The sequence below is a fragment of the Osmerus mordax genome, chromosome 5 (assembly GCF_038355195.1).
Source record: "Osmerus mordax isolate fOsmMor3 chromosome 5, fOsmMor3.pri, whole genome shotgun sequence".
NCBI lineage: Eukaryota > Metazoa > Chordata > Actinopteri > Osmeriformes > Osmeridae > Osmerus > Osmerus mordax.
Genome location: NC_090054.1, coordinates 12,872,464 through 12,896,762, shown reverse-complemented (window position 1 = coordinate 12,896,762; position 24,299 = coordinate 12,872,464). Strand labels below are relative to the sequence as shown.

General features: G+C 44.5%; 1 protein-coding gene across 1 annotated transcript; it reads right to left on the bottom strand.

Annotated features, from left to right (window-relative positions):
• Positions 1-1,337: 1,337 nt before the first annotated feature.
• Positions 1,338-19,745, bottom strand: opn4a (opsin 4a (melanopsin)). The gene is made up of 12 exons (XM_067235687.1): positions 19,596-19,745; positions 18,029-18,037; positions 10,557-10,699; positions 9,755-9,888; positions 7,155-7,358; positions 5,911-6,082; positions 5,580-5,747; positions 5,356-5,463; positions 4,195-4,390; positions 3,926-4,096; positions 2,304-2,369; positions 1,338-1,577 (listed from the first exon to the last, which is right to left on the bottom strand). Exons 1-12 carry the CDS (start codon positions 19,743-19,745, stop codon positions 1,338-1,340), a joined length of 1,761 nt encoding a protein of 586 aa, XP_067091788.1.
• Between the last annotated feature and the right edge of the window lie 4,554 nt (positions 19,746-24,299).

Genomic DNA, 24,299 nt, shown 5'->3' with positions numbered 1-24,299 from the left:
GGAGGCATAATGACATGGAGAATCAATATGAATTTCAGGCAGCTTCAGACAAAGATAATTTCTAGTAGGTTTACTGTGCTGTACAAGACAAGATGTATTTTAAAAGCATCAACTGCAAACAAAACAACAACCCCCCTCTCTCCCTTCCTCTGCCCCCCTCACTCCCTCCCTCTGCCCCCATCTCTCCCTCCCTCTGCCCCCCTTTTTCCCTCCCTCTGCCCCTCTCTTTCTCTCCCTCCCTCTGCCCCCCTTTCTCCCTCCCTCTGCCCCCCTTTCTCCCTCCCTCTGCCCCTCTCTTTCTCTCCCTCCCTCTGCCCCCCTTTCTCCCTCCCTCTGCCCCCCTTTCTCCCTCCCTCTGCCCCTCTCTCTCTCTCCCTCCCTCTGCCCCCCTCTCTCCCTCCCTCTGCCCCCCTCTCTCCCTCCCTCTGCCCCCCTTTCTCCCTCCCTCTGCCCCCCTTTCTCCCTCCCTCTGCCCCCCTCTCTCTCCCTCCCTCTGCCCCCCTCTCTCCCTCCCTCTGCCCCCCTCTCTCCCTCCCTCTGCCCCCTCTCCCCCTCCCTCTGCCCCCCTCTCTCCCACCCTCTGCCCCCCTCTCCCCCTCCCTCTGCCCCCCTCTCCCCCTCCCTCTGCCCCCCTCTACTCCCTCCTTTTACTTCCCTCTCTCTGTTGACACCTACAGTCAGAGAGGGGGATTTGAATCAATATCCTGGAGAACCTGACATTTCCCACCCCCACTGCCTGTCCTCTGTGACTCCTGGCCCAGATAGATCAGTACAATATCCCTCTGTGGCTCTCTTGAGTCAAACCCATGCTGCCACAGAAACACACACACACAGACACACACATAAACACGCATACACACGCATACACACGCTCACACACGCTCACACGCTCACACACGCTCACACACGCTCACACACACACACACACACACACACACACACACACACACACACACACACACACACACACACACACACACACACACACACACAGTCAGCACCATTTCTGTCTACCCAACTCATTCAGCTTCCTGAACATCTAAGACAGCAGGAGAGGATTTAGGTTGTGAACAGTGTTTGAAATAGTTTACCTTTGTGTGAGTTTGGGACTTCCTGACTCAAAGCCTCAGAAGATAAAAGTCAAATAAAATAAAACACCATTTACTCAGCCAGTAAACTTGGCAACTTCCTGTCATCCTTGTTTGGTAACTAACTAAATCAAATAAAACACACAGCATTAACATAAAGGTGACCAAGACCCATAGAAAAGTTGAAAACACAACTAGACTTGACTTTACGCTCGTACATATAATACAAATAAATACAGGTGAAGGGAATCAGACGGTTGGAGCAGCAGAATCGATGATGTTGGCAGGTATGGTCGGACCTTGTTGAACCCTCCCCATTGTCTCCATAGTGACATCCCCAGCCCCGATGATGCCGTTGAACGCTCGGGTGCGTGAGGAGCGGGAGCTGGCTCGAAGGACAGCTAGGAAGGGGCTGGACTCTGATGTGATGACAATGCTGGGAATCCGACCAATCATTCCTCTTGTCACAGATCCTTCCAAGTCAGCGTTCTGTCAACATGAGAAGAGAGAAGACAACATTTTAAGATGTACAGTGGACTTTCTGTGTTGATTATCCATGGAGACATGGGGGAACATTGATTATTTCTGTCTAAAAGACGGTCGTATCGTTCAGTCTATCAAGAAGATAACATCTCTCAATATTTTGTCTCTTTAGCCCAGAGTAATTCCTATGTTCCTCATGTCACCTTAATCAGCCAGCATCGTTCATACTTTGACATTATCTGAGTCGACTTCCAAATGAAATAGCAAGTGGCAATATTCCCCTCGCAGGGAGAGGAAGTTAGACAACCAGAATGTTTTCGGGCAGTTAATTCTGTCGCTCATTCATAAACCCATTTAATCTGCTTGACATTTATTGAGATTAAACAACAGTGATTTAATAAGGCCACTTCCTCCTTTCTTCTGTTGTTACCATGCCTCCTGGAGAGCTAATGGCGAGTACTGTCAGGTTGTGCGCAGGAACAAATGAGCCTGCACCTTTAATCATTTGACTAGGAGGATTGGTCCGAAGCGTACTGATAGACCAGGCGCCGTATTGGTTTCGGTAACTGTAGAAATGGCGGTTTCCTGGATTTGATCGAATTTAACATGGAGCCTTGGTCATCTGGGGTTGGTTCATTATCATACATGGAGCCCAGTCTTTGCTGGCCCAGCAGATCAATGGGGACACAAACTATGAATTGATTGACTGTTGGGTCTCTTGTCAATACTTACAGCTGGAGGTTGTCCTCGCTCATAATGGCCCACACCTGCCATGGACATATCTGTGTCATATGAGGTCTGAAGGGAAAGAGAAGCAGTTGAGATAAGGTAACAAGTGGTTTCATAATCAAAAAAAGTGTGTTTCCAGTGTGCACATGTCCATTAGTGATTTGACTTGACTGAGTCTGTGTAATGAGCCTGATGGATGACATCCATTTGAAACACATTCACATGAAACGTGCTCATCAAAGGCAAACCACATGAAATCCCTTTATTGGTGCATGATTTGGTTTGCACCACACTGATGAAAAGGGATCACTGCGAGTGCTGTGAGTTGCAGGACATCTATCTCATGTCACTGCGGATCATCTGAACCAGGGTACTTAACATCTCAATCTAAAAACTCACCGGTTTTTTTCAACCATTAAATCCGCAAATGGGATTTTCTCATTCAAGCTGGAAAGCATATTTCGCAGCACAAAGAGCAGCCTCACTCCCACTCATGTCCCTAAAAGATTATTCCCCAAAATACACAACGTCTGGGATTAAAATTAGGGCACAAATGATTAAAATGCAAACGTGCCTCGAATGGCACAGACACATTTGCCCCAGACGTGCTCGTTTCCCAGTTGAATCCCATCACAACCAAGAATTCCCGAGGTCACTAAGGTCACTGAAAGGGAAATCCAAAAAGTGGGGTTTAAAGGGTTTAGAACGTAGGCCTACTGTCACAGTGTGGGACACACGTTCTAATCCACTGCTAAGCTGGACTGCTAATGGATGGCAGTGCTGGAACAGGGTCAAGAAACCGTCCGAGTTTTGATCCCACGGCACAACAATTCAACTTATCCGCCACTACAGGTTCTAGGATGCACTGCTTCTCTCACCTCTAAAATAACATACACATGTTTACTCCTTTGGATGAAAACTCATAAATACTTCTGTAAGTACAATAAACCTACTGTAAACCTTCTCACATCCCAAGTAACCATTACACATTAAGGACATGACATTAATACCATCTGCCTGGTCTAATGCCCTCCCACAGAGCTCACTCAACAGATACTTGTATCTATCCAAGATGCATGTCAACATCCTGTCTCTGAGAAATACAAGATCAGCCCTCGAGCGATGTGATTGGCTGACACAAATCCAGAGGCACATTCCAGGCCAAAAACCTGTTTATTAGATTTGAGGCAGATTTGGCCCCATGAATCCTTCCTGATGGAAGTTGGAATACTACTCAGTTTCCCCTCAGTCTTGTTAGAGCATTACAGCATGTATGGACTACAGCTGCTGTTTTCACCAGAGTTGTAGGGCTCAATCTGAGATATAAAAAGGCAAACTGCTGTTGGTGCTGTATTAGCGGGTGGAATGCAAAAACAAATGTAAGCTCTCAAGCGAGTCAGCGGGAATTCTTTGTAACTGTCATAAACTCTCATTGATGTTGATATCACATCATTTGCAAGTGTGTATGGTCACATGTACGGCATTCTCATGTTTGTTCGATACATACATAAACACAGACACAAACCCCACACAAGCAAGAACACAGACACACGTGTTCCATATGGAATGGGTCGATACTGCGCACTCAGACATGGCAACATCTTTCAATGGGGCTGTGATTGTACCTTCTCAAAAATGCCTGAGTCATGGTTCCTGATCTTGGACTTGAAGCTGGAGGAGCCCGAGGGCTTGAAATCAGGCAGCTCAGCCGTGTCCTTGCTGATATCACAGGATACCTGACGGCTAGCAGGCCTGGAGCCCGAACCTGTCAGTTCCGCCTCGGTGTCTGTCCAGCCCTGCTTAAAGTGCAAACATAATAGTTCAGTATCCTGTACTGTACGTCTCGACACAAACAGACAGAGGTACACACACACACACACACACACTGTCTTACCGATTCGCTGTCAGAGACAGAGGAGAGACGGGACTTGACTGTGCTGGTGCGTCTGAAGTTGTGGCTGATGTCCGAGGTCTGGCTGGTGACTGTGGAGCGCCGTGTGGACATGAAGCTACTGCTGTAGGAGCGCAGCTCTCGGGGGCGCACACACAACAGGGCCCCCAGGCACGGGATGTACTTGGCCAGGGCTAATCTGGGAACAGAGATGGTGAAGGGAGGACACTGAGATGTAGGTCCAAAGGGTTCAGCTAGTAGGAAGGTTCAGGTAATAGGTGCAGCTAATTACTTACCAATAGCTTGGTAAGTAACTGTTTACAAAGGGAGGAACTACATGTCTGTCCTTTCTTATATGGTGACATGCGAGTCTCTTTATTGTCTGGTAGATACCACATAATGCGAACATTTCCACCTTAACCAAAGCTTGGGCCATTTAAATACCATCTCGCTATACAAGTTGTTGCTATGGTGCTATTTTGGCTATTTCTGACCAAGGATTAGTATGGGTCTGTTCAAATGTGCAGTACCAGGAATCGCCCTCAAAGGTACGATACCAGGTTAAACCCTGGTTCTAGGTTCATGAGGAATAATGACAGTGATTGAGCTTACCACACTCCCAAATCGTATTGTTTTAAAGGAAATCGTTGGCTCTGGACATGCCACTATGAATCAGACCACAGCCAATGAGCAACCCATCAGCTGTGAACTCCCTCGAAAGCACTTAGCACTGTTCACAGCAGTTCAGATGTCCCAGATATTAAACATAAAACAATGTCCAGATGATTTTACATTCAGGTTAATTGATGGTCAACAGAATTCAGGCCGAGCACAAGCTAGCTTAGCTTGACGGGAGAGTTTCTCTCAGATTTGATCTATCCTGATGGGATGGACGGTTAACTGGGCCGGTGCGTATTAGTCAAATGAAATCACCCCTGGTGGGTAGGTGACCTCACAATTAGGATACAGTATGTTGAATAAGCAGATGCTTATCTGACCCATATTCTCTGCTGATGCTGACTTCTAACCGCTGAGGTGCCACAATGAAAATGCAGATTACTTTCTCTCCCATATTATAATGGTGCCCAAAATAGGCAAGGGAAGAGGCTTAAGAGGCACGCCAACAGGTCAGAGTTTCCATGGCGCCAGACCGAAATGGGTTACCTGTACTTGGGGTGGGTGATGGCGTAGATGATGGGGTTGTGGATGGCTGAAGCCTTGGCAATCACAGCAGGAACTGAGTTCATGTAGGGCGTCAGAATGTCTGCATACCTGCACGAGAGACAGACCCAAGGAGAGACACTGTAAATGGCAAACAGAGGACTAATACCAGGTTGCCATGGCTGCGTGTGACAGACAAAGGCGACGCGGCGTCTCCGGGGGCTCACCCGGCGAAGGCCGTCAGGGCCACGATGGAGTAGGGGGACCAGGAGATGACGTAGAGGAGGATGACGATGAGAGCGATCTTCGCCATCTTCCACTCGTTCTTCAGACGGCGGAAGCTCTTGATGGAGTCTCTGCTGCTCCCGTTGGAGCCTCCCACTTTGCAGACAGCCCTACGGAGCGGAACACAACCAGTACACATCGGGATGCGAAAACACGCGCGCGCACACGTAGCCCATGTACACGGGACTGCCTGCCTCGCTCGCTCTGTCTCTCTCTCTCTCTCTCTCTCTCTCTCTCTCTCTCTCTCTCTCTCTCTCTCTCTCGCTGACTTACTTGTTGGTGTGGCGTATGGCCTTGAAGATGAAAACGTAGCAGTACATGATGATGATGAGGGGGATGAAGAAGACGAAGATGAAGAGCAGCATGGTGTAGGCGCGCACGGAGGGGGTGAAGGTCACGTAGTCCCACGTGCAGGAGGTCAACAGGCCTTCGGGGACATAAGCACCTGTGGGGGTGTGGGGGGTGGGGTGGTGGTTGTGGGGGGGGGAGTGTAGAGAAAAGGAGAAGTGTTGAAAAAGGCAATTCAAGGACCACCCGGAATGGAAGTGGGGGGCAGAGCCAAAGGTAAGACGCTGTCAAAGCACAGCCTCTTTTCACGGCGCTGACAACTTCAAGCTGTCCCTGGAGTGTCATTCGTTGACACGGAACTGTCAGTCACACCAATCACTTGTTACAATGAATGCCCGACAATGAAAGTGCGTGACATACATTTTTTGGGTTCCATCTTTCATGTTTTCTGATGTGTTTTTTTCTCTGATGGGGAGGGCTGACTTGGTAATCAGCGGCGCAGAGGCGGGCAAAAGCCGTCAGATTCGTTTAAGGAGTCCTTCATGTGATTTGATGGGACTGGAGTGGCTGGGAAACGCTACTGAAGAGATGCGAACGCACGCAGTCCCCTGACGCAGGCTCCTCGAGGGCAGGCAACCAGCCCATCAACTCTCCTCTCCCCTCCAACCTCCCACTCTCTCACTCTGTTGGGTGTTTAAAGTTAGGCCTGGCAGCTGCAGGGGTTGTGAGAAGCAAATCATTCCCCATCTTCCCATAACCTTTCATTCAACGTTCTACCCAGTCAGACGTCTTTGAGCCAGCTCAGCTATCTCTGATCCCGCAGCCAAAGCCTTATCCTCGGCCTAGCCACTGCAGAGCTCGGGATGGCACATCTAAGAAGGCCTCACCCAGCCAGACAAGATGTTTTAGATTTTCACTCCGTCCCTCACACTCCCACACCATCTTCCTCTGTCTACAGCACACACACACACGCACACAATCAGACTGAGTCATGCCAACCTGGCTTCTGAATAGCTTGTCCCAAACCTAGTGCAAGGCCAAAGCAATGTGTTCACTGTGTCTCATAGTGTGTGTGTGTGTGTGTGCGTGTGTGTGTGCGTGTGTGTGTGTGTGTGCATGTGGGAGTTTAAGTCTGTGTAGAGGTGTCAGTGTGGTTGCTGAGCATATGTGTGTGTGTGTGTGTGAGAGAGAGAGTGAGTCTGTCTGTGTCTGTGGGTGTGTGGACTCACTCCAGCCAAAGAAGGGAGGCAGGCTCCAGCCCAGGGAGTAAAGCCAGGCCCCCACAAGGATGAGGAAGGCTCGTTTACGGGACATGACACCAATGGAGGCCAGCGGGCGCGTGATGACGAAGTAGCGGTCCACAGCGATCACAGTTAGAGTGATCATGGAACAGATCCCAAACAGAGCCCCACAGAACGCGTAGAGCTCACAACCTAGGAGGGAGAGAGGGTATGGGAGGGAGGGTGAGAGGGAGAGAGTGAGGGTGACAGGGAGGGAGGGTGAGAGTGAGGGTGAAGGAGGGAGGGCGAGAGGGAGGGAGGAAGGGAGGGAGGGAGAGAGGGAGAGAGTGAGGGTGAGAGGGAGGGAGGGTGAGAGAGAAAGAAAGAGGGAGGGTGAGAGGGAGGGTGAGAGGGAGAGAGTGTGTATACTTCGTAAGAGTATAGACAGACAGGCAGATATACAGTACATGGACAAATAGGCAGGCTGATTATCAGACACACTCCCAAATAAACAATTTGCAGATGGGTTCACAAACTCAGATGATTGTAAGAACCTGCTTTTATCCTGTTACAGTCCCACTCTCGTCACATTTAATGGAAAGTGAACAGCAAAAAGAAAGTGGTGGTGGTATAAAGTGGGAAAGCGAGAGAGCTGCTGATGGTGTCTTTATTTCATGTCCCTGTGTTTAGAAGCCTTGTTTTTTAAACTGGTGACCAGTAACCAGGTCCATCAGAAGGACAGCCTGCAAAATGGTAAGAGCACCAGATAGGAGGGTGGCTTCCTGTAAGTGTGAGTTTCACATGTTCACACATTCACACCTAACACACACGCACGCACGCACACACACACCTAAATATCCAGTACAATTCCCCCAGAGGCACGTATTCCTGGATGCATGAAGAACATCCAGACACACACATACACACAAAACTCCCCATGGTGGTCCAGGTTGAGGACACAGTTTGTCCTTAACCCATGATGACCCCACACCTCCATGTTCATACATATCTTCATCAATACGGTTCTTCCCGGGGTCGTTCCATGCTCAGTGGCCCACGATGACCCCTTACGTTTCTTAAAAACAAAAAACTAATGGTTCATTTGGAGAGTTAGGGTTTGTGAAAAGCCTAAAAAGAAAGGTCATTTGAATGACCACCACCAGTAATTCATCATTTTAACTACTTTAATTATATTTATGTATAAACAACATATTTCCTCATGTATATTATGTTTGAAGCAAAGTGGACCAACTTAGCAGTTCAGTAGATTTGAAATAACCGTGTTTGTGCATCGGTAGTTAGGGTCATGGTGGTCATTTTAATTTCCTTTCTTTTGAGGTTTCAGAGTCTGTTGGTTATACAATCCTCCTGTGCCATAGTTCAGGTAAGGCAGTGCCAATATGACATCTTTATTATTATTGACTCAAATAAAAAACGGATTAAAAGTGTTTGCAACTATATATTTGTCAGGCTTGAGGTGTGCATTAGTGCTACCAAATGTTACTAAACAGGAAATCCACTTGAAGACATCTAATGCTGCTCAGTCTATTTGATGTAATTATCTACATGGGTCAGTAGATTTGTGTGTGCTATTGATCTTAATGATAATTGTAAATGTCAACATTTTGAAGGTCATTCGTTACTTAGGAACTAATGACTATTGAGCTAGCTCAAAAACATTCAATATGTTCATTATTTACAGTTATCTCCAAAGCAGATTAATACTTTTAAAACGGACAGGAACATTTAGCAGTTCAGTTTTGATATGTCAATTTTTTTAAATTGCGTTTGCAGATTGAGTTCCATAGAAGTTGAAGTTCATCTGTTCTTTCTAAGCTATTGTTCAGATGATATGCATGTGATGTGTGAGGGTCTGCTTCCCAAACATTAGTTGACTGTAATTTGTTGTTTTCAGATAGAGTGAGCTTTTTTCCCAATCCCAGTGTAATTGAGTGTTATGCAATTAGGGAGAGAGCTGAAATGGCTTAGCCAGTAGCCTGTTCACTTCTTTCATATTTTAGGAAATAAATCTGTGATTTTTCAGTTCATTATGATTTTTATTAACCCTGAATTGAACAGTATTTCAAAAAAAATCGGTGGAATAAAATGTACAGAGGAGGAAAAATGATGTGAAGCTTTGTATGCTGGGTATCTTTAAATATGCAGAATGAAAAAGAAAATCTCAATCAACACATTTCTGAAATGCCAAAGACCTATTTAACAATGATATGAGCTACTGCATAACTGTACAGTAGGTATACATTTGCTGTCTAAAGACACACCATTTTGTTGTTTCTAAGACATGTATTCAGGGTCACTGTACTGGCTCTCTGGGCAACATCTCATTCACTGGAATGCATTTTACCTTTAATAAAAAAGAACACATTTCATCTTCTAATTTTCCCTCACCAACGCCCATTTTCACACTGTGTGTCTTTCCTTTCCACAAAAATAATTGGAAACATCCTTCAAGGAAAGCAATTAAGGAAGCAATCCAGAAAGTATCAACTAAATGCAGTTCTTGGAATTTTGATAATGACCTTGCTATTGTACTGAAGTCATTGTGTGTTGTATTTGATTGACCCAGTGAGTCAGAAGTGAGAGCTTACCCTTTTCTCCGAAGATCCATCTTTTGTGCATGCTTGTGGTGAAGAATATAGGTGCCTGGGTGACACACATCAGCAAGTCAGTGATGGCCAGGTTTATTATGAACATGTTTGCTGGAGTCCGCAGAGATCTGCTCCTATACGCACACACAAACACACGCACACACGTACATGCAAGGGAACAGGTGAAATTCCAATCATATGGTCTTTGTTCTGTCGTCGCATGGTTTCTTTTCATTCAGACACAATATGTTTACGGTTTAATTCGTCATTCTTCTGGTTTTCCTTGAATAGAAATGGAGAAATATATATTACAGAGTGTATGTGTGTGTTTACATTAGCAAGGGTTTGTCTTTATGTTCAATGAATCATAAGTTTTCAAAATGAAGTGGTAGGAGAATTATGGTAACACAAAGCAGTGAGAGCCCTTCAACAAACAGAACCAATTGACCTCAAGCCTAGTATTCGATGTGGGTTTAAATTTTTTCTTTTTTTTTCTTAAAAAATATCTGCCAGCAAAATATACTTTAATCTTATATAGATGCACATCAAGCCTTTCTAATATGCGGTCATAGATGAAGGGGTTCGACATCTACAGTGAAAATACTAAGCAGTTCACCCTGAAAAGTACTGCCCCAGTGGCAAGACAGGCAAAATAGACCATGTATTTACAGTATATCAGTACCAGATGAAGTTTTTGTACGCTTAGTCCCACAGATACGATGTCTGATATCAGCTTGCCATTCAACCAACAGTACGGATGGAGTGGAAATCCAAACTGTTCCAGGGACCAAGGGTAACGTACCTGCTGAAAGCATAGATGACCAGGAAGTTTCCAACCATTCCTGTAATGCCAATGGCCAGAATGACCACCCCTATAGTGTAGTGAGCATGGTCAGGCACATCCACTGTTGGGAAAGCGTGGCGTGTCTCTTGTACTTTGGCCACCTACAGGTGAACAAGAGTACTGCATGTGAACATGGTTTACAATAGTTAACAGGCAGCAGTTGATCTGATTGCTATGATCTAGCTTACCTGCCATGGCCACTAAAAGGTATTTCACATACACATCCAGTAAAGTGCAATTCAAAACATGAAAACACATGAATAACACCTGAAATTAATGTATATCCACTTAAATCGCTACTGAAGTCTAAACAGATACCTGATACATTTTGACCTTCTTCATTGTACGAACAATGTAATCATTTGTTTACAAATGTTAATAATTCAATATATGAATATATATCCATAATAATAATTACATACATTAATTGGAGTACACCTCAACCTTAGTTATGCATGCTAGAGCAAGATGAGCTCTAATCATACAGTGTGTTATTTTATTCTATAGTTATACAAAGGAGTGGGAGGAAAATTCAAGGTGGCAAAATGTTCACAGGTAAGTACATAGACTGTTTTGAACATGTCTTAATGAAAGAATGCAAAACAGTGCTCTAAATTCAGGCTTATTAAACATTTGAAAGACACAAGAATTTAGAGCACTGTTTTGTTCCTCATCGACCCACACAATTTGTTGAATACACCACCCACTATAATACTATAATATTATACTGTTACCATTCTATGTCTCTGCACCCTCTCCCCTCACTTCTATGAATGCAATTAAGCATTCAAATCCTTATTTCATTTCCTCATTCTTGCTCCCTGTATCCCCCAGCAGGATCCAACAAACACGAGATGCCAGGATGCCCACTTGCTTTTCCAAACCCATTTGATTGTCACTCAAATCTACACAGGAAATATGGTCTGAACGTGGACAAGCAGCCGAGGGGCAGCTGTACTCGTTCAACATACTGACTGACTGATGGAGCCTTCTGAGCAGTTAAGACCAGACTCTAAGTCCAGACTCGCTGCTCGCTTACAGTAACATTTGCATGTGCTAATTACAACTATAGCCAAAGGGGAATGGTCAATGAACATTTTCACAGTTGGCACGCTACCGCTCAGCATACGTCATCTTCATTTTCCATTTCGTTTTACCAGTTCATTTGCCAGTTAAGGGTTTGGTTTACATATAACTATGTATTCTAAATGCATTGGAACTGCACATTGATATCATACAATGAGACATGCATGGACTCTGCCTGGTTCGATGAAACGTCTTAATTGGAACTCTTAAAGAAAAGAAGACGGCAACATATAAAGCATTGTGACATGATGCTTTGCAGCTGGGTTTATTGTGGACGGAATGGTGAATCATAATGTTGTTGTGTTCTATATTTGGTTTCTCACAATTCAGAAACAGTGATAGCCAGGATGCATACCCAACATTGTCAACAGAGAGAAAACCTTTCCTTCTATATACTGGTCCATCATTGTGTTGTGTCTGTGCACTATTATCAAGAGAATGCGAAGACCATAGACCTGTGCAGCTGTCAATGTGTGAGTATGGGTAATAAGGAAAGGGATTTATGTGTGGATGAATTCAATGGAGTAGGTGGACAGGAGACAAATCACATGAACAACTCACATGTTACATACAGGTACACCAAACACACACACACACACACACAGTTTTTTCCGATGTTCAGAAACAAATCCGGATTCGAAATGCTTGGACTCCATTTTCTGAATGTATAGATCCTTGGCTTTTCAACAGTATATTTATTTTCAACTCCATAGGCTTCAGTCACGGCAGAAGTACAATACTGTATGACAACCCCATTCTCTATCAATCCATCTGAACCAAACCATCTGCTTCTCAATCTTTCCTGTCTGTACTTCTATCAATCACAAAGCACCCTCCTTGTCTCCTCACACTGCTTTCTGCAGGTCTTTCAACTCCCACGAGGCAGTGGCAACAATACCTGTGTCTCACTGACTCACTCATAAATAGTCTTATTGAGACATATTCAAGCCCCTAAGAAAAATCTCGCTTTCCATTTTGGACTGAAGAAAAGCCGAGAGATCCGAGATGTTCAATTTAGCGGTGCACTTTCACTCCCACAAAATGCATTCTTTAATGTCTCAAATTGGAAGTAGCTGTTACAGTGTCGTGTTCCCAGACTACCTCAAATCAAAACAGGAACAGGGACTTCACCTCATTTTGCATTTCAGCCCTCTCCATTGTTATCTACTTGAGGTCTTATTCAGATAATCTGCAGGATGGTTTTAATGAAGAGAACATTTGGTTGGTTGAGTACAGTAGCTGTGGGCGGCACATCCTGCTTGAGCGCTTTGTCGACGCCGCAGGAGAACCACAATCAAAAGGAATCATCTCTGCGACAACAAAGCCGTGATGAAATAAATAAAAACGAAGCAAAATATCATATCTGTCATCTCACAGATATGATATTCTGTGATACATCTGTCCTAGTCAATTCACCCAGGGTGTGAGCTCCGCTTGGTAGCCTTGTCTCGCTCTGTCCTGCAGCACGCAAGAAGGATCCAGTAGTTTAGTCAGGGAGTCTAGAACTGTCTGTGAGCACAGGTCTGAGTGTTAATGTGATTATATCATGATTAGATGTAATGAATGAAGATAGGGAGGATGGGGGAATGCAGGGATGTGGAGATTAAAGAGAGGGGATTAGTTTTTTGTGCAGTGTCCATAGTGCTTCTGTTGACCCCGTGGTCATGGTGGCATTTAAATGCCATGACACAATCTTTATACGGCAGCTGGATATGATAAGGAAAAAATGCTCCTTTGAACTATCAACATACATGTAATCTTCTAATTAAAATCCTATTTACGGATTTTCACTGAGAAAAGCCACAGACAAAATTACAAAAAGGAGGCAAAGTGAAAATAGAAGTGGACAATAATGATAATAACAATAATAATAATACCTGTATTTGTAATGCACTATATATTTAGCTAAAATCTCAAAGTGCTAAAGGTTAAAAACAAGAAAGGGTGCAAAAAATCATAATGCCAACAATGACTTCTAAGGAGTTTGCAAATGACATTGAAACTGACTAAACAAATACGTTGAAAGGCCATGGAAAAAACGACATCCATTTAGACCTGCACACAAAAAAAGCGAGGAATGCCTCGGCTTAAGTGGGATGAAAACAGCGCCTGCGACGTTTCACCCAGGTGGAAGTGTCTGACAGCCGTTAAGAGGCTGTTTGAACTGGACTTAGTCTAAAACCGAACACTTTGCCAGTTCACACATCAAACAGTTCAAAGGTGCCTGTATTAGACAAACTAAACCCCCCCCCCCCCCCCCCCCCCCAAAAAAAAGATGTTCACTATCCACATATGCCAGGAAATAATTAAGGGGTGATTAGAATCCAATGAATGTTCTGAGTAGAGTTGCTGGAGGGAGATATTATAGAGATAATATTCTCATTTCATTATTTAACGTGGTCCTCATAGATTACCCTACTATACCTCAATCCATTGAAGTAGTTGATTTGATGATTTTTTGTGTAAACTGGGGTATAAATAATGATGTCAGTGGATGATGTTCTCATTCAACAAGAAGGTATTAGGGCCACTGAGGAGTTTAAGTCAATCTGGACTGCTTGATATCAAAGAAGATTTGGAAACCAAGAGAAGCTGAACATAAAAGGCAATATCTTAAAAGCTGTCAACCTTCATTGAACAATTAAGTGGTGATAAATCAAGAATGCAAAAAGGACTTGAAAAGGTATCAATTTGCCATTTTCCTTATGTTTTAATTCCATGAACTGTAATGCTCCAGATCTAATCCAATCTGCCTCATACTTTCCACAGCTACTGTACATGAGAAGCAGGTTTTCAAAGGTGAAATTCTGACACTGGTATTAATTAGTTGAAAAAACAACACTGATACTGTTGTACTGAAATCTTAAAGGCCCTTTACCACAGCATGTTCAACTACACCCCAGTTTGACATCCAGATTTCAATGTGTTGTTTAAGCAGGTAATCCTCAAAAACTTTAGCACTAAAAGACTATAAGGAGAATGTATTGACGTTGGTAGCACAACCCTCATGATATTCCACAGAATTTAGGAAATTGCTTAGCTGCTGATTGGGTTGGGTAATTTAGCCAATTACCCTCAATGAGTGGGTTTTTCTATGGGAACATCAGGGTTCTAAGAGAATCTCCCTTAGTCTCTCCGTGCAAAAACTCTGTCTGGTAGCAAGTACACGGTGATCTCTCCTCTCATTAAGAGAACCGGAAGCATTGATTGCTTCCCTCGCGACAATAGGCTCCACTCTTAGTGTGCGTGGGAAAGTTGATGGATATACTGTAGTGTGACAAAATGAATCATACTTACCACCACAGACCGATGGAAATAATGAGTTGTGTGTAAGTAGTAGACGTTTTTAGAGCTGTGGTCTTCACCGAGATGATTTAATGTAATCACCCAACAACTTTATATGGTACATTTGTACCAGCTCTATTCGTTGCATTGGAACACAATTCCAATAAACTGAAAGGACAACCAACACATTCCCATCAGTTGCTCTGGTGTTTGCAATGTGTTGTCGTTTACCACCATGACTCCCGGGGAGATCATCTCTAAACAAGGAGACAGGATCTCTCTTATCGACTTCGCAGGCAGCTCGGGGACAGGCAAGTCCATGGCACGTCGAGGTACTGAGGTGGCATCCAACTGCTGCCATCAAACTCTGCAGTCAGGTACGTGTGGCCATGCCTGTCAGTCTGTTGTGCGCCTTAAGCCCCTGCAGCCTGTCCCTGACTTGACATAGTGATTTTGGCCCTCAGTAAGAAGAGATACAAGTGCCTCGGCTGGGGGCCAGGCTCAGTGCCGACAGAGCAGGCTTCTGGCCGTAATCTCAAACAGTCGTTGGAAAGCCTCACACGCTATTACCAGCAGTGGTTGTTTCCTTGAAAAGGATGAAATAAACAGAGGGGAATCTGTGGGCAGATACCGCTGTCTCTTATTCAATCGGAATGTTACTGTCGAAGGTAAATCTCTCGCAAATGAGACGGGCGAAAAAGATGAGCCGCGTATCGTACGAAGCCACTCAAATATTTCCTGCACATTCACGATAGGATTTTACTCAAATGAGTTTAGACGGTGCTGAGGTAGGAGGGTAAACTATATCATACATATACACATATGTACAGTGCATACTAGTATGCTCATAATACTCTGAGTTCAGTTGAAAGTAGGGAGGATGAACGATACAAGAACAAATAGATCCTCCTCTTCTCCCACCCACTGAGACTATGATTAAGGAGTGGATGACCTGCGCCCAGCAAAGCCCTGCTGCTGAACAAACAGATGAAGATAAAGCTGCAACCATCTCACCTGCACGTTTCCACACACACCCACACATACACACACACACACACACACAGACACGCCAACACACAAACAGATTGATCCATGGGGATTCTGACTGATCGTGGCAGTGCTAATAATCGTATAATTCATTTTAGTGGTGGAGCAGCAATACTGTGTACCTATGTGGCTAGATCTTCATCTTACTGGCTCTATCTCCCCATAGGTCTCTATGGTCACAATACAGGGATTTAACCCTGTCAGAAGCCTCTAACAGCCAGACTGTCAATTTAGGATCCAGAAGCAAAACCGTAAAATGCTTAATGTAGAAACTTTAGACTTAATGTAGAAACTTTAAACTCCTTAGACATGCCTTCATTTGACGTTTGCATCTTATCTCTTCTTTTCCATCGTCTCGCTTCTTCCTGTACCTTTCAGTTCTTCTCCTTCTACCACTCGGACTCTTCCTCCCTCCCTCTTCTGTTCTCCTCTGTTTGTCTCTCTCTGGGATGCCTGAGCTTTCAGGTGCTGTTGTCATGCGAGCTACTGGCTGCAGACCAGTGAAGGGGCAGACCAGGGGGACACTCATTCATCACCAGCATGTAAACACAGCCTCCCCTCCCACCATCCACCTCTCTCTCTCTCTCTCTCTCTCTCTCTCTCTCTCTCTCTCTCTCTCTCTCTCTCTCTCTCTCTCTCTCTCTCTCTGTCTCTCTCTCTGTCTCTCTCTCTCTCACTTTCTCTATCTCTATCTCTCTTTCTCTCTCTCACTATCTCTCTCTCTCTCTCTCTCTCTCTCTCACTATCTCTCTCTCTCTCTCTCTCTCTCTCTCTCTCTCTCTCTCTCTCTCTCTCTCTCTCTCTCTCTCTCTCTCTCTCTCTCTCTCTCTCTCGCTCTCTCGCTCTCTCGCTCTCTCTCTCTCTCTCTCTCTCGCTCTCTCGCTCTCTCTCTCTCACTATCTCTCTTCTCTCTCTCTCTCTCTCTCTCTCTCTCTCTCTCTCTCTCTCTCTCTCTCTCTCTCTCTCTCTCTCTCTCTCTCTCTCTCTCTCTCTCTCTCTCTCACTATCTCTCTCTCTCTCACTATCTCACTATCTCTCTCTTTCTCTCTCACTATCTCTCTCTCTCTCACTATCTCACTATCTCTCTCTTTCTCTCTCACTATCTCTCTCACTCTCTCTCTCTCTCACTCTTTCTCCTCTCTCTCTCACTATCTCTCTCCTGTCAATTGTCTATCCCTCCGTCAGTTATTGTTGCTCTACATTGGCTGGGCTTCACCAGTGGCACTGGCTCTCCAACTGGGGACCATCTGATTATTTTAGTAGGGGATTTACTGTAAGAGCAGTCAATAAATTAAGCAATATTTAAGCCATTTAAAATCTTTTCAAATGAAAAGCTTTGCCTGAACTGCACAATGATGGATTCTGGGTTGTACTTTACTTAATTACATTGGAGATTAATGTGAAATAATGACTTGCATGTGGATGTATCAAAGTGTGAATGGTTATGTTCATGTTCAGAGTAAAGAGTGCGCTTTCACCCACAGCAATTTGTTGTCAGGCAAGCAGCCAAAATCTCTTGTGTCAGAATACATCATGAACTAATTACTGTAACATAAAACTTGACTTTGTTTGACCCATTTATTAACCTTTATTATCCCCTGTAGTCACTTGTGTAATAGTATGTGCAGTACACAACATGCAGAGGGGTTTATTCCTAATAGATGTACTTTCCTCAATGCCACCCTTCACACTTCAGCAGGCTTCCTGCTTTACATCACTGAGTAGAACTACTGTTCCCATGAGGCAGTGTGCCACCTGCTGTGCCAGCTGTGCCACCCCATTGCCATCATGACCCAAGGTGATGACTAACAGGATTGTCTAACGGGCATCCCAGAGTTAGGGCAGTTTGATAGCTTTATGCACATTTAATCTCTGGAAGACCTGTTTTTTTTCCTTCTTCTTCTTCTTCTCCAAAGTATCAACCACCACAGGGAATGTGTTGTTGCAATTCACTTTCCTGTCCCTTTTAATGAATGAGATGTTCCAGCTGATCCTTAATCTCAGCGTATGACTGAGGTGAGCTGTGTCAATACAACAAGCCTGCAGAAGCTGAGGAGTCACTGGACGGTTGACATGTCCCATCCTAGAGGGCGTATGGAAAGTGTTTGCCGTCTATTACAGTAACATGCATTTCCATATTTGCTTTTTGCACACATCCTAGTGCCTCCGGGGCACCACGTTTTGTAGAGGAACACAAGATGTCAACGGGCTATTTTTATAACGAGGACATCAAATCACAGAGACACGTCGCTTTCTCTGGCTGTTCGGCTACATCAGTTAAACTGTCTGGTCATGCAAAAACCTGGTTTGCAAATTGCTGCATGCACAAACTGCTGTTTATTCTGGGAAGAACCTCTCTCTCTCTCGCTCTCTCTCTCTCTCTCTCTCTCTCTCTCTCTCTCTCTCTCTCTCTCTCTCTCTCTCTCTCTCTCTCTCTCTCTCTCTCTCCGAGTGAGCCGTTTGCGTGCATGCTGCCAATCAACCCCGAATCCAGCTGAAATGAATGAGCATCCTTGATATTACCATGAAAATATTACATTTACGACAAACAGACTAACAAGCTTGTGTTATAGAAGTGTATCTCTTTCAGGGTGATTTTAGCTGGAATCATTGATGACTGAAATGCGTGTGCACAGTATCTCACAGTTAGGCTGAGGGACAACACAGGCAAATGTCATATCAGAATGTACAGCCATCTTGATATTTCATCAAAGCTGTCAGGTGATATTTACTGACTGAAGGGGCTTGACACCTCATTCTTTCAGAGGTAAGAACTCAGCTTTGGTATTTAGACTGATGAACACAATCCCTATGTAGTGTATGTAACTCTGATGAACAGTCCCAATGACATAAAAAATATAAGTAAATAACTTAAAATCCAATCGTGTTTCAGAGAAGATAATAGTGTCTAGGTGATACAGCAAATAAACAGTCAATAAAAGCAATAACTGTAGCATTGCATTGGATGAACCAAATCAAATGCTGGTGCCAAGGTGTGTTTCAGATTTAAGGGATGATTATGCTACCGCATAATGTAACTAATCAATACTGGTTTTCAAAACTAACCATCTATGTTTTATGCACTCCATAGCTACTATATGTGCAAGGCTTGCAGTATTTTGGCTGGTCTATAAAATATTTGGAATTCAGAACTGACTTCTAAGAAAAAAATCCTCCATGAGTTTCAAAAGGACAGCTGTCAAAAGGGACGTTTACTGAAAGTACAGCGTGTACTGAGAAAATAGACTAGTAAATGTCTGCAGTTATTTTGGTGAAATATTTTGTGGAACAAACTCCTTTGGACACACAGGCTTAAGTATTAACTGCCATTCATGTATATTGCTTTATCACCAGTAAAAATGGGAATACCTGCTACTGAAAGGGTCAAATAAGCATTACTACACTAAACTATACATAATAATAGAAACTTCAAGGTTATCCTTTATTGCTTCTACTTCATCAGAAGCATTCATCAAATGGGGTGATTCAAATACCCTTGCACGCTCACCCGTAGAGGTGGTAATCACCATGGAAAGACAGGACAGCATCACAAAACAAAATTGGAAGGGAACTACTCACTGAGGTGGTGGCGGGTGGAAGGTCCACCAGACGGTAGGCATTAACCACCGATTCATTCCAGGAAGAAAGTGTCTCCACGATGCGAGTACAGTTGGGGTCCTGGTACGGACACGATATGCCCTTTCTCACGGAACGCAGTGCCCCGCTCATCGCTCCTCAAGCGCCCTCCCGGACACACCGGCCACCCGCGATCTGAAGGCGGGCAAAGCGGGAGATGGGAAACGGAAGATGCTCCAGAAACAGCGAAATGAAACCAGTTCAGATTCGATAACTTCCTAGTTGCCCATGGGCACTCTGTTATGGAACCTTATTGATTCTTGATATGAATTTTATTGGAGACCTTCCAGGAACGTTGGAGATCTTCCAACGTTGTCAATTTAGTTCGCAGAAACCCAGAGCGACAACCACAGTTCTGATTGAAGAGAGTACAGGGAAAGGCTAACGCTTACTGATGCGCTAAACAATTGTTGAACATGGACATATTTATAAGTGAGAGAACTGCACACGCTCCATCTCCACTCTGCCCCCTCCTCTCCGAGATAAGCAGTAATTGTCGGCACACTTTCCCGTACTATTTAGGTCAATTGAGTAATATTCACAGTATCAAATTGTGTTCTTATGTTGATTAATTCAGCCGTTTTTTATTCAATTTAGATTGTCTTTCATTAAAAGTCTGTACTTGAACGGAGAAAGAGATATAAATTAAGAATGTAAACTATTACTTATTCACCTGTTTTCCCTATTCTTAAATTGCAAGAATAGATTTGACATATTTTTGGGAGGGGGATCGGAATAGAAATAAAGCACACCATTGCGGTTCAGCACACCTAGAACTGCAATGGTGGATTGACATTTTACCATGACAGTTGAGACAGTTCAGGATTGCAAAGCTTTGCTTGGTGCTTGTATTGGGTATTTGACCTGATGAAAGTGCAGCACACGTGAGGATGTATGGAGTCCGTGTATTCACACCTGGATGCTTCGCTCGTGCAAATACCCCCTCGGAGGATCCCAACAGGGTTCCAGGACTCATGTAAACAACTTGGAATAATTTCCAAACCCGCAGTGTTGAAAAAGCTCTGAGAGAGCAGAGGGAGATGGAGAGTGAGGGAGACAGGGTGCTGTTCTCTCCTCTGTAGGCTACTGTGTTCACCTTCAGGGTAGAGTAGCCTTGCCCCAGCTCGCTTATACAGTGTTTGCCTTAGGTGGACACTAGGTAGTATGTATATGTGTGTATACACACATTCACACACACACACACACACACGTCAAAAGCAATTACCTTACCTTAAACGTAACTTTTTCTGTTGTTGTGACAAATAAGCCTATCTGTGACCCTGCAGGAACACGTACATGGATGCAGACTAGTTGAACCTGTAACATAACCTGTCGCATAATATTCCCTCATGTATAAAGTACATAGTGTGTGTGTGTGGGAGAGAGAGAGTGAAAAGAGATGTATAATGCATATTTTGACAGTTGGAAGTATAATGTTCTTATACAGCTCTATGGGGCTTTAATCACAATCTGTACTCTCCTTTCACTATGTATTGTATATTGACACTAATCAACAGCAGAAAGACATGATTCTCCCCTCTGTCAGTGTTAATTATAGTGAGGCAGTTTATTTTAGTGTTAATGACAGCGACAGGTTTTTGTATTTGCATAATAATGCAGAACTTAGTTCTTTTCTGACCCCCTTGACACCCACTGAAGTGAGCATTGGCAGTACACACACCCACACAGTACAGTCATTAATGTATTGATCAGTGGAATAATAGTCTGTGTCAGTCTGGTAGGTGGAGGGTGGGGGGGGGGGGGCGCGCACACACACACACACACACACAGACTGAGCCCTGTCACCTATCAGACCACTCACACAGACACACATACACAGACATGCTGAACGTCCTAAACTGACAACACGTCCAGCGCCACACCCGGCCACGCACACCCCGAGCTTTGTCGCAAATGTTCCCCGCCGAATGTCAACTTTCAATTAAGTGATAAACGCAAGACGAGAAAGCCCACCACTGATGACTTTCATTCACCTTTGATGTGGATCCCTCCTGCATCCTGAAACCCCAGTCTGCCTGGGGTTTCAAACAGAATGTTCCGGCTGTGCCGCACAGTGTAGGACGAGCGGCTTCGCCAGGCAGGTCGTTAGCATCAGTTCCGGCGCATGCCCTATCGCATCAAAGGCTACAGAGGCAGCACTGCCTGAACGATTCTTGCCTGCCTCCTATTCTCATAGCTGGACGAGTTCTCCTCATTCAGTCACATGCCAGGCTTCCAGGGCCCTCGGGCGTGGGTCATGACTGGCTCTCTTGTACTGGTGACCAGCCACTATGTGTGTGTGTGTGTGTGTGTCTGTAGATACCGTCAATCACCCCCCCCCCCCCATTCCACCCCCCTCCCTCCTTAAGATAAAGCCCTTCCACCCCAACGGAGCAGGACTTCAGCATGACTGGCACCTGATGCAAGCAACACCAGGGAGGCGGACTGACCCACCTGCCCCCAACCTGTTAGAACATCTCCCCTGGACAGGCCTCCCTTTGAGAGCAGGGGCTTCATGCCCTATAGTCTAGTTTCTACATGATTCTTCCCATAAATAATTACTTTATTTGGACAAAGACTTGAGGGAAGACGTCTGGAGGGCAGAATGGGAACAGTTGAGGAACTACAGCAGGACAGGAGCAAGATCATCTGATCATCACAAAAGCCACAATTCTTTATAAGAAAAGAAAAGCATATGTCAAAGATTGTTCATTGATGCTACCAACTGTGTAGCATAATGAGTATATATTTAGTTTTACTTTCGAATGTCATTTTAAGGACTTAAAATGAAAACATTTTCTTAAGCCTTATACTGTAGTTCCTGTCAAAAAATGTCATTATTATGACACATGACCCATTCCTACAAGCTTAATCAGGTAACTAGGTTGGTAAACATACCAATATAGTTGGATTTTTTAATGTGGACAAAAGCTTAGGAGAGACAACAATGTTTTATTGGTTTTCATAGATGAACACACAGACAATCATAGCTTTTAGAACCAATCAGATGTATTCTACTACCAGTGGTTGTCAGTCGTAACTGAAGATAAGGGTCTTCCTGGTCTGTGTTGTACAGCACATCCCACAGATACTTGATAGGATTGACATCTGGGGAATTGAGGCCAAATTAACACCTTGAAGTCGTTGTTGTGTTCCTCGAACCATTCCTGAACCATTTTTGCTTTGTTTCAGGGCGCATTCTCCTGCTGAAAGATGCCACGGCCATCAGAGAATACCGATTCCGTGAAAGGGAGTACATGGTCTGCGACAACACATAGCTAAGTGGTATGTGTCAAGGTATCGTCCACATGAATGGCAGGTCTCCCAGCTGAACAATGTCCAAAGCATCACACTGCCTCACACTGCCTCCACCTTCCCAAAGTGCATCCTGGTTCTATGTGTTCCCAAGGTAAGCGACGCACACACACCCTGGCCATACCCTTGATATAAAAGAAAACGTGAAGAATCAGACCAGGCCTCCTTCTTCCATTGCTCCGTGGTCCAGTTCTGATGCTCACATGCTCATCGTAGACGCTTTCAGCAGTGGCCAGGGGTCAGCATGGGCACCCTGACTGGCTTGCGGCTACGCAGCCCCACACGCAACAAACTGCAATACACTGTGTTCTGACACCTTTCTATCAGAACCAACATGAACATTTGCAGAAATCTGAGCTACAGTAGCTCGTCTGTTGGATCGGACCACACAGGCCAGCCTTTCGCTCCCCACGTGCATCAGTGACCCCGTTGCCAGTTCACCACTTTTCCTACAAGGCCCACTTACGATAGGTACTGACCACTGCAGACCATGAACACCCCACAAGAGCTGCAGTTTTGGAAATGCCCTGACCCAGTTGTCTAGCCATCGCAATTTGGTCCTTGTCAATATGTCCAACCCACTGACAGGTGCTATGATAACGAGATAATCAATGTTATTCACCTCACCTGTCAGTGGTCATGATGTTATGGCTGATCGGCGTATGCCCTTACTTAATCAGGCACAGTTATTCTTTTTGTTCCTAAAAGAGGAACCGTGGCAAATAACATGAAATGTATGCGGCGCATCAAATGAGCTGCCTCAAATGAGCTGCCTCAAATGACATGAACTTGAGCTGGAAAACCTTTTAATTAGCCATTTCAAATACACTAGTTTTTATTCTGGAATTTATTCACTGACTTCTAAAACTAAAAATACCCAATGCAGCCAAAAGACCCAGGCAGTCATCTCTGTACTTTGCAATGAAAAAAGGGAATAGATATGATATTATATATCTTACAGCATCTTTCATTAGAGGGGGGAGGGGGGGGGGTAGAATTCTATAGCTGTTTTCATACAGTACAGCCCCATCTGCCCATGAGAGGGCTGCATATAGGATGAATGGAGCAGTGGATAAGAGGCGAATTTATGGATTCAATATTAATCCTACTCTAATCCACCTCCAACACTCCCATCTGAACCCAACTACAGCAGGACTGAGTTTGTTTATCTCAAACGCTCTCTCGCATTCTTTCCTTCTGAAAAACACACACACACACACACACAGACACACAAGGGTGTCGCAAGAGTTTCTAGGCCCCCTGGCTAATTTGTAGTCTGGGCTCCAAGCCCCCAATTATCTGCTGGGCCCCATGTCTGATCAGGGCCCTTAG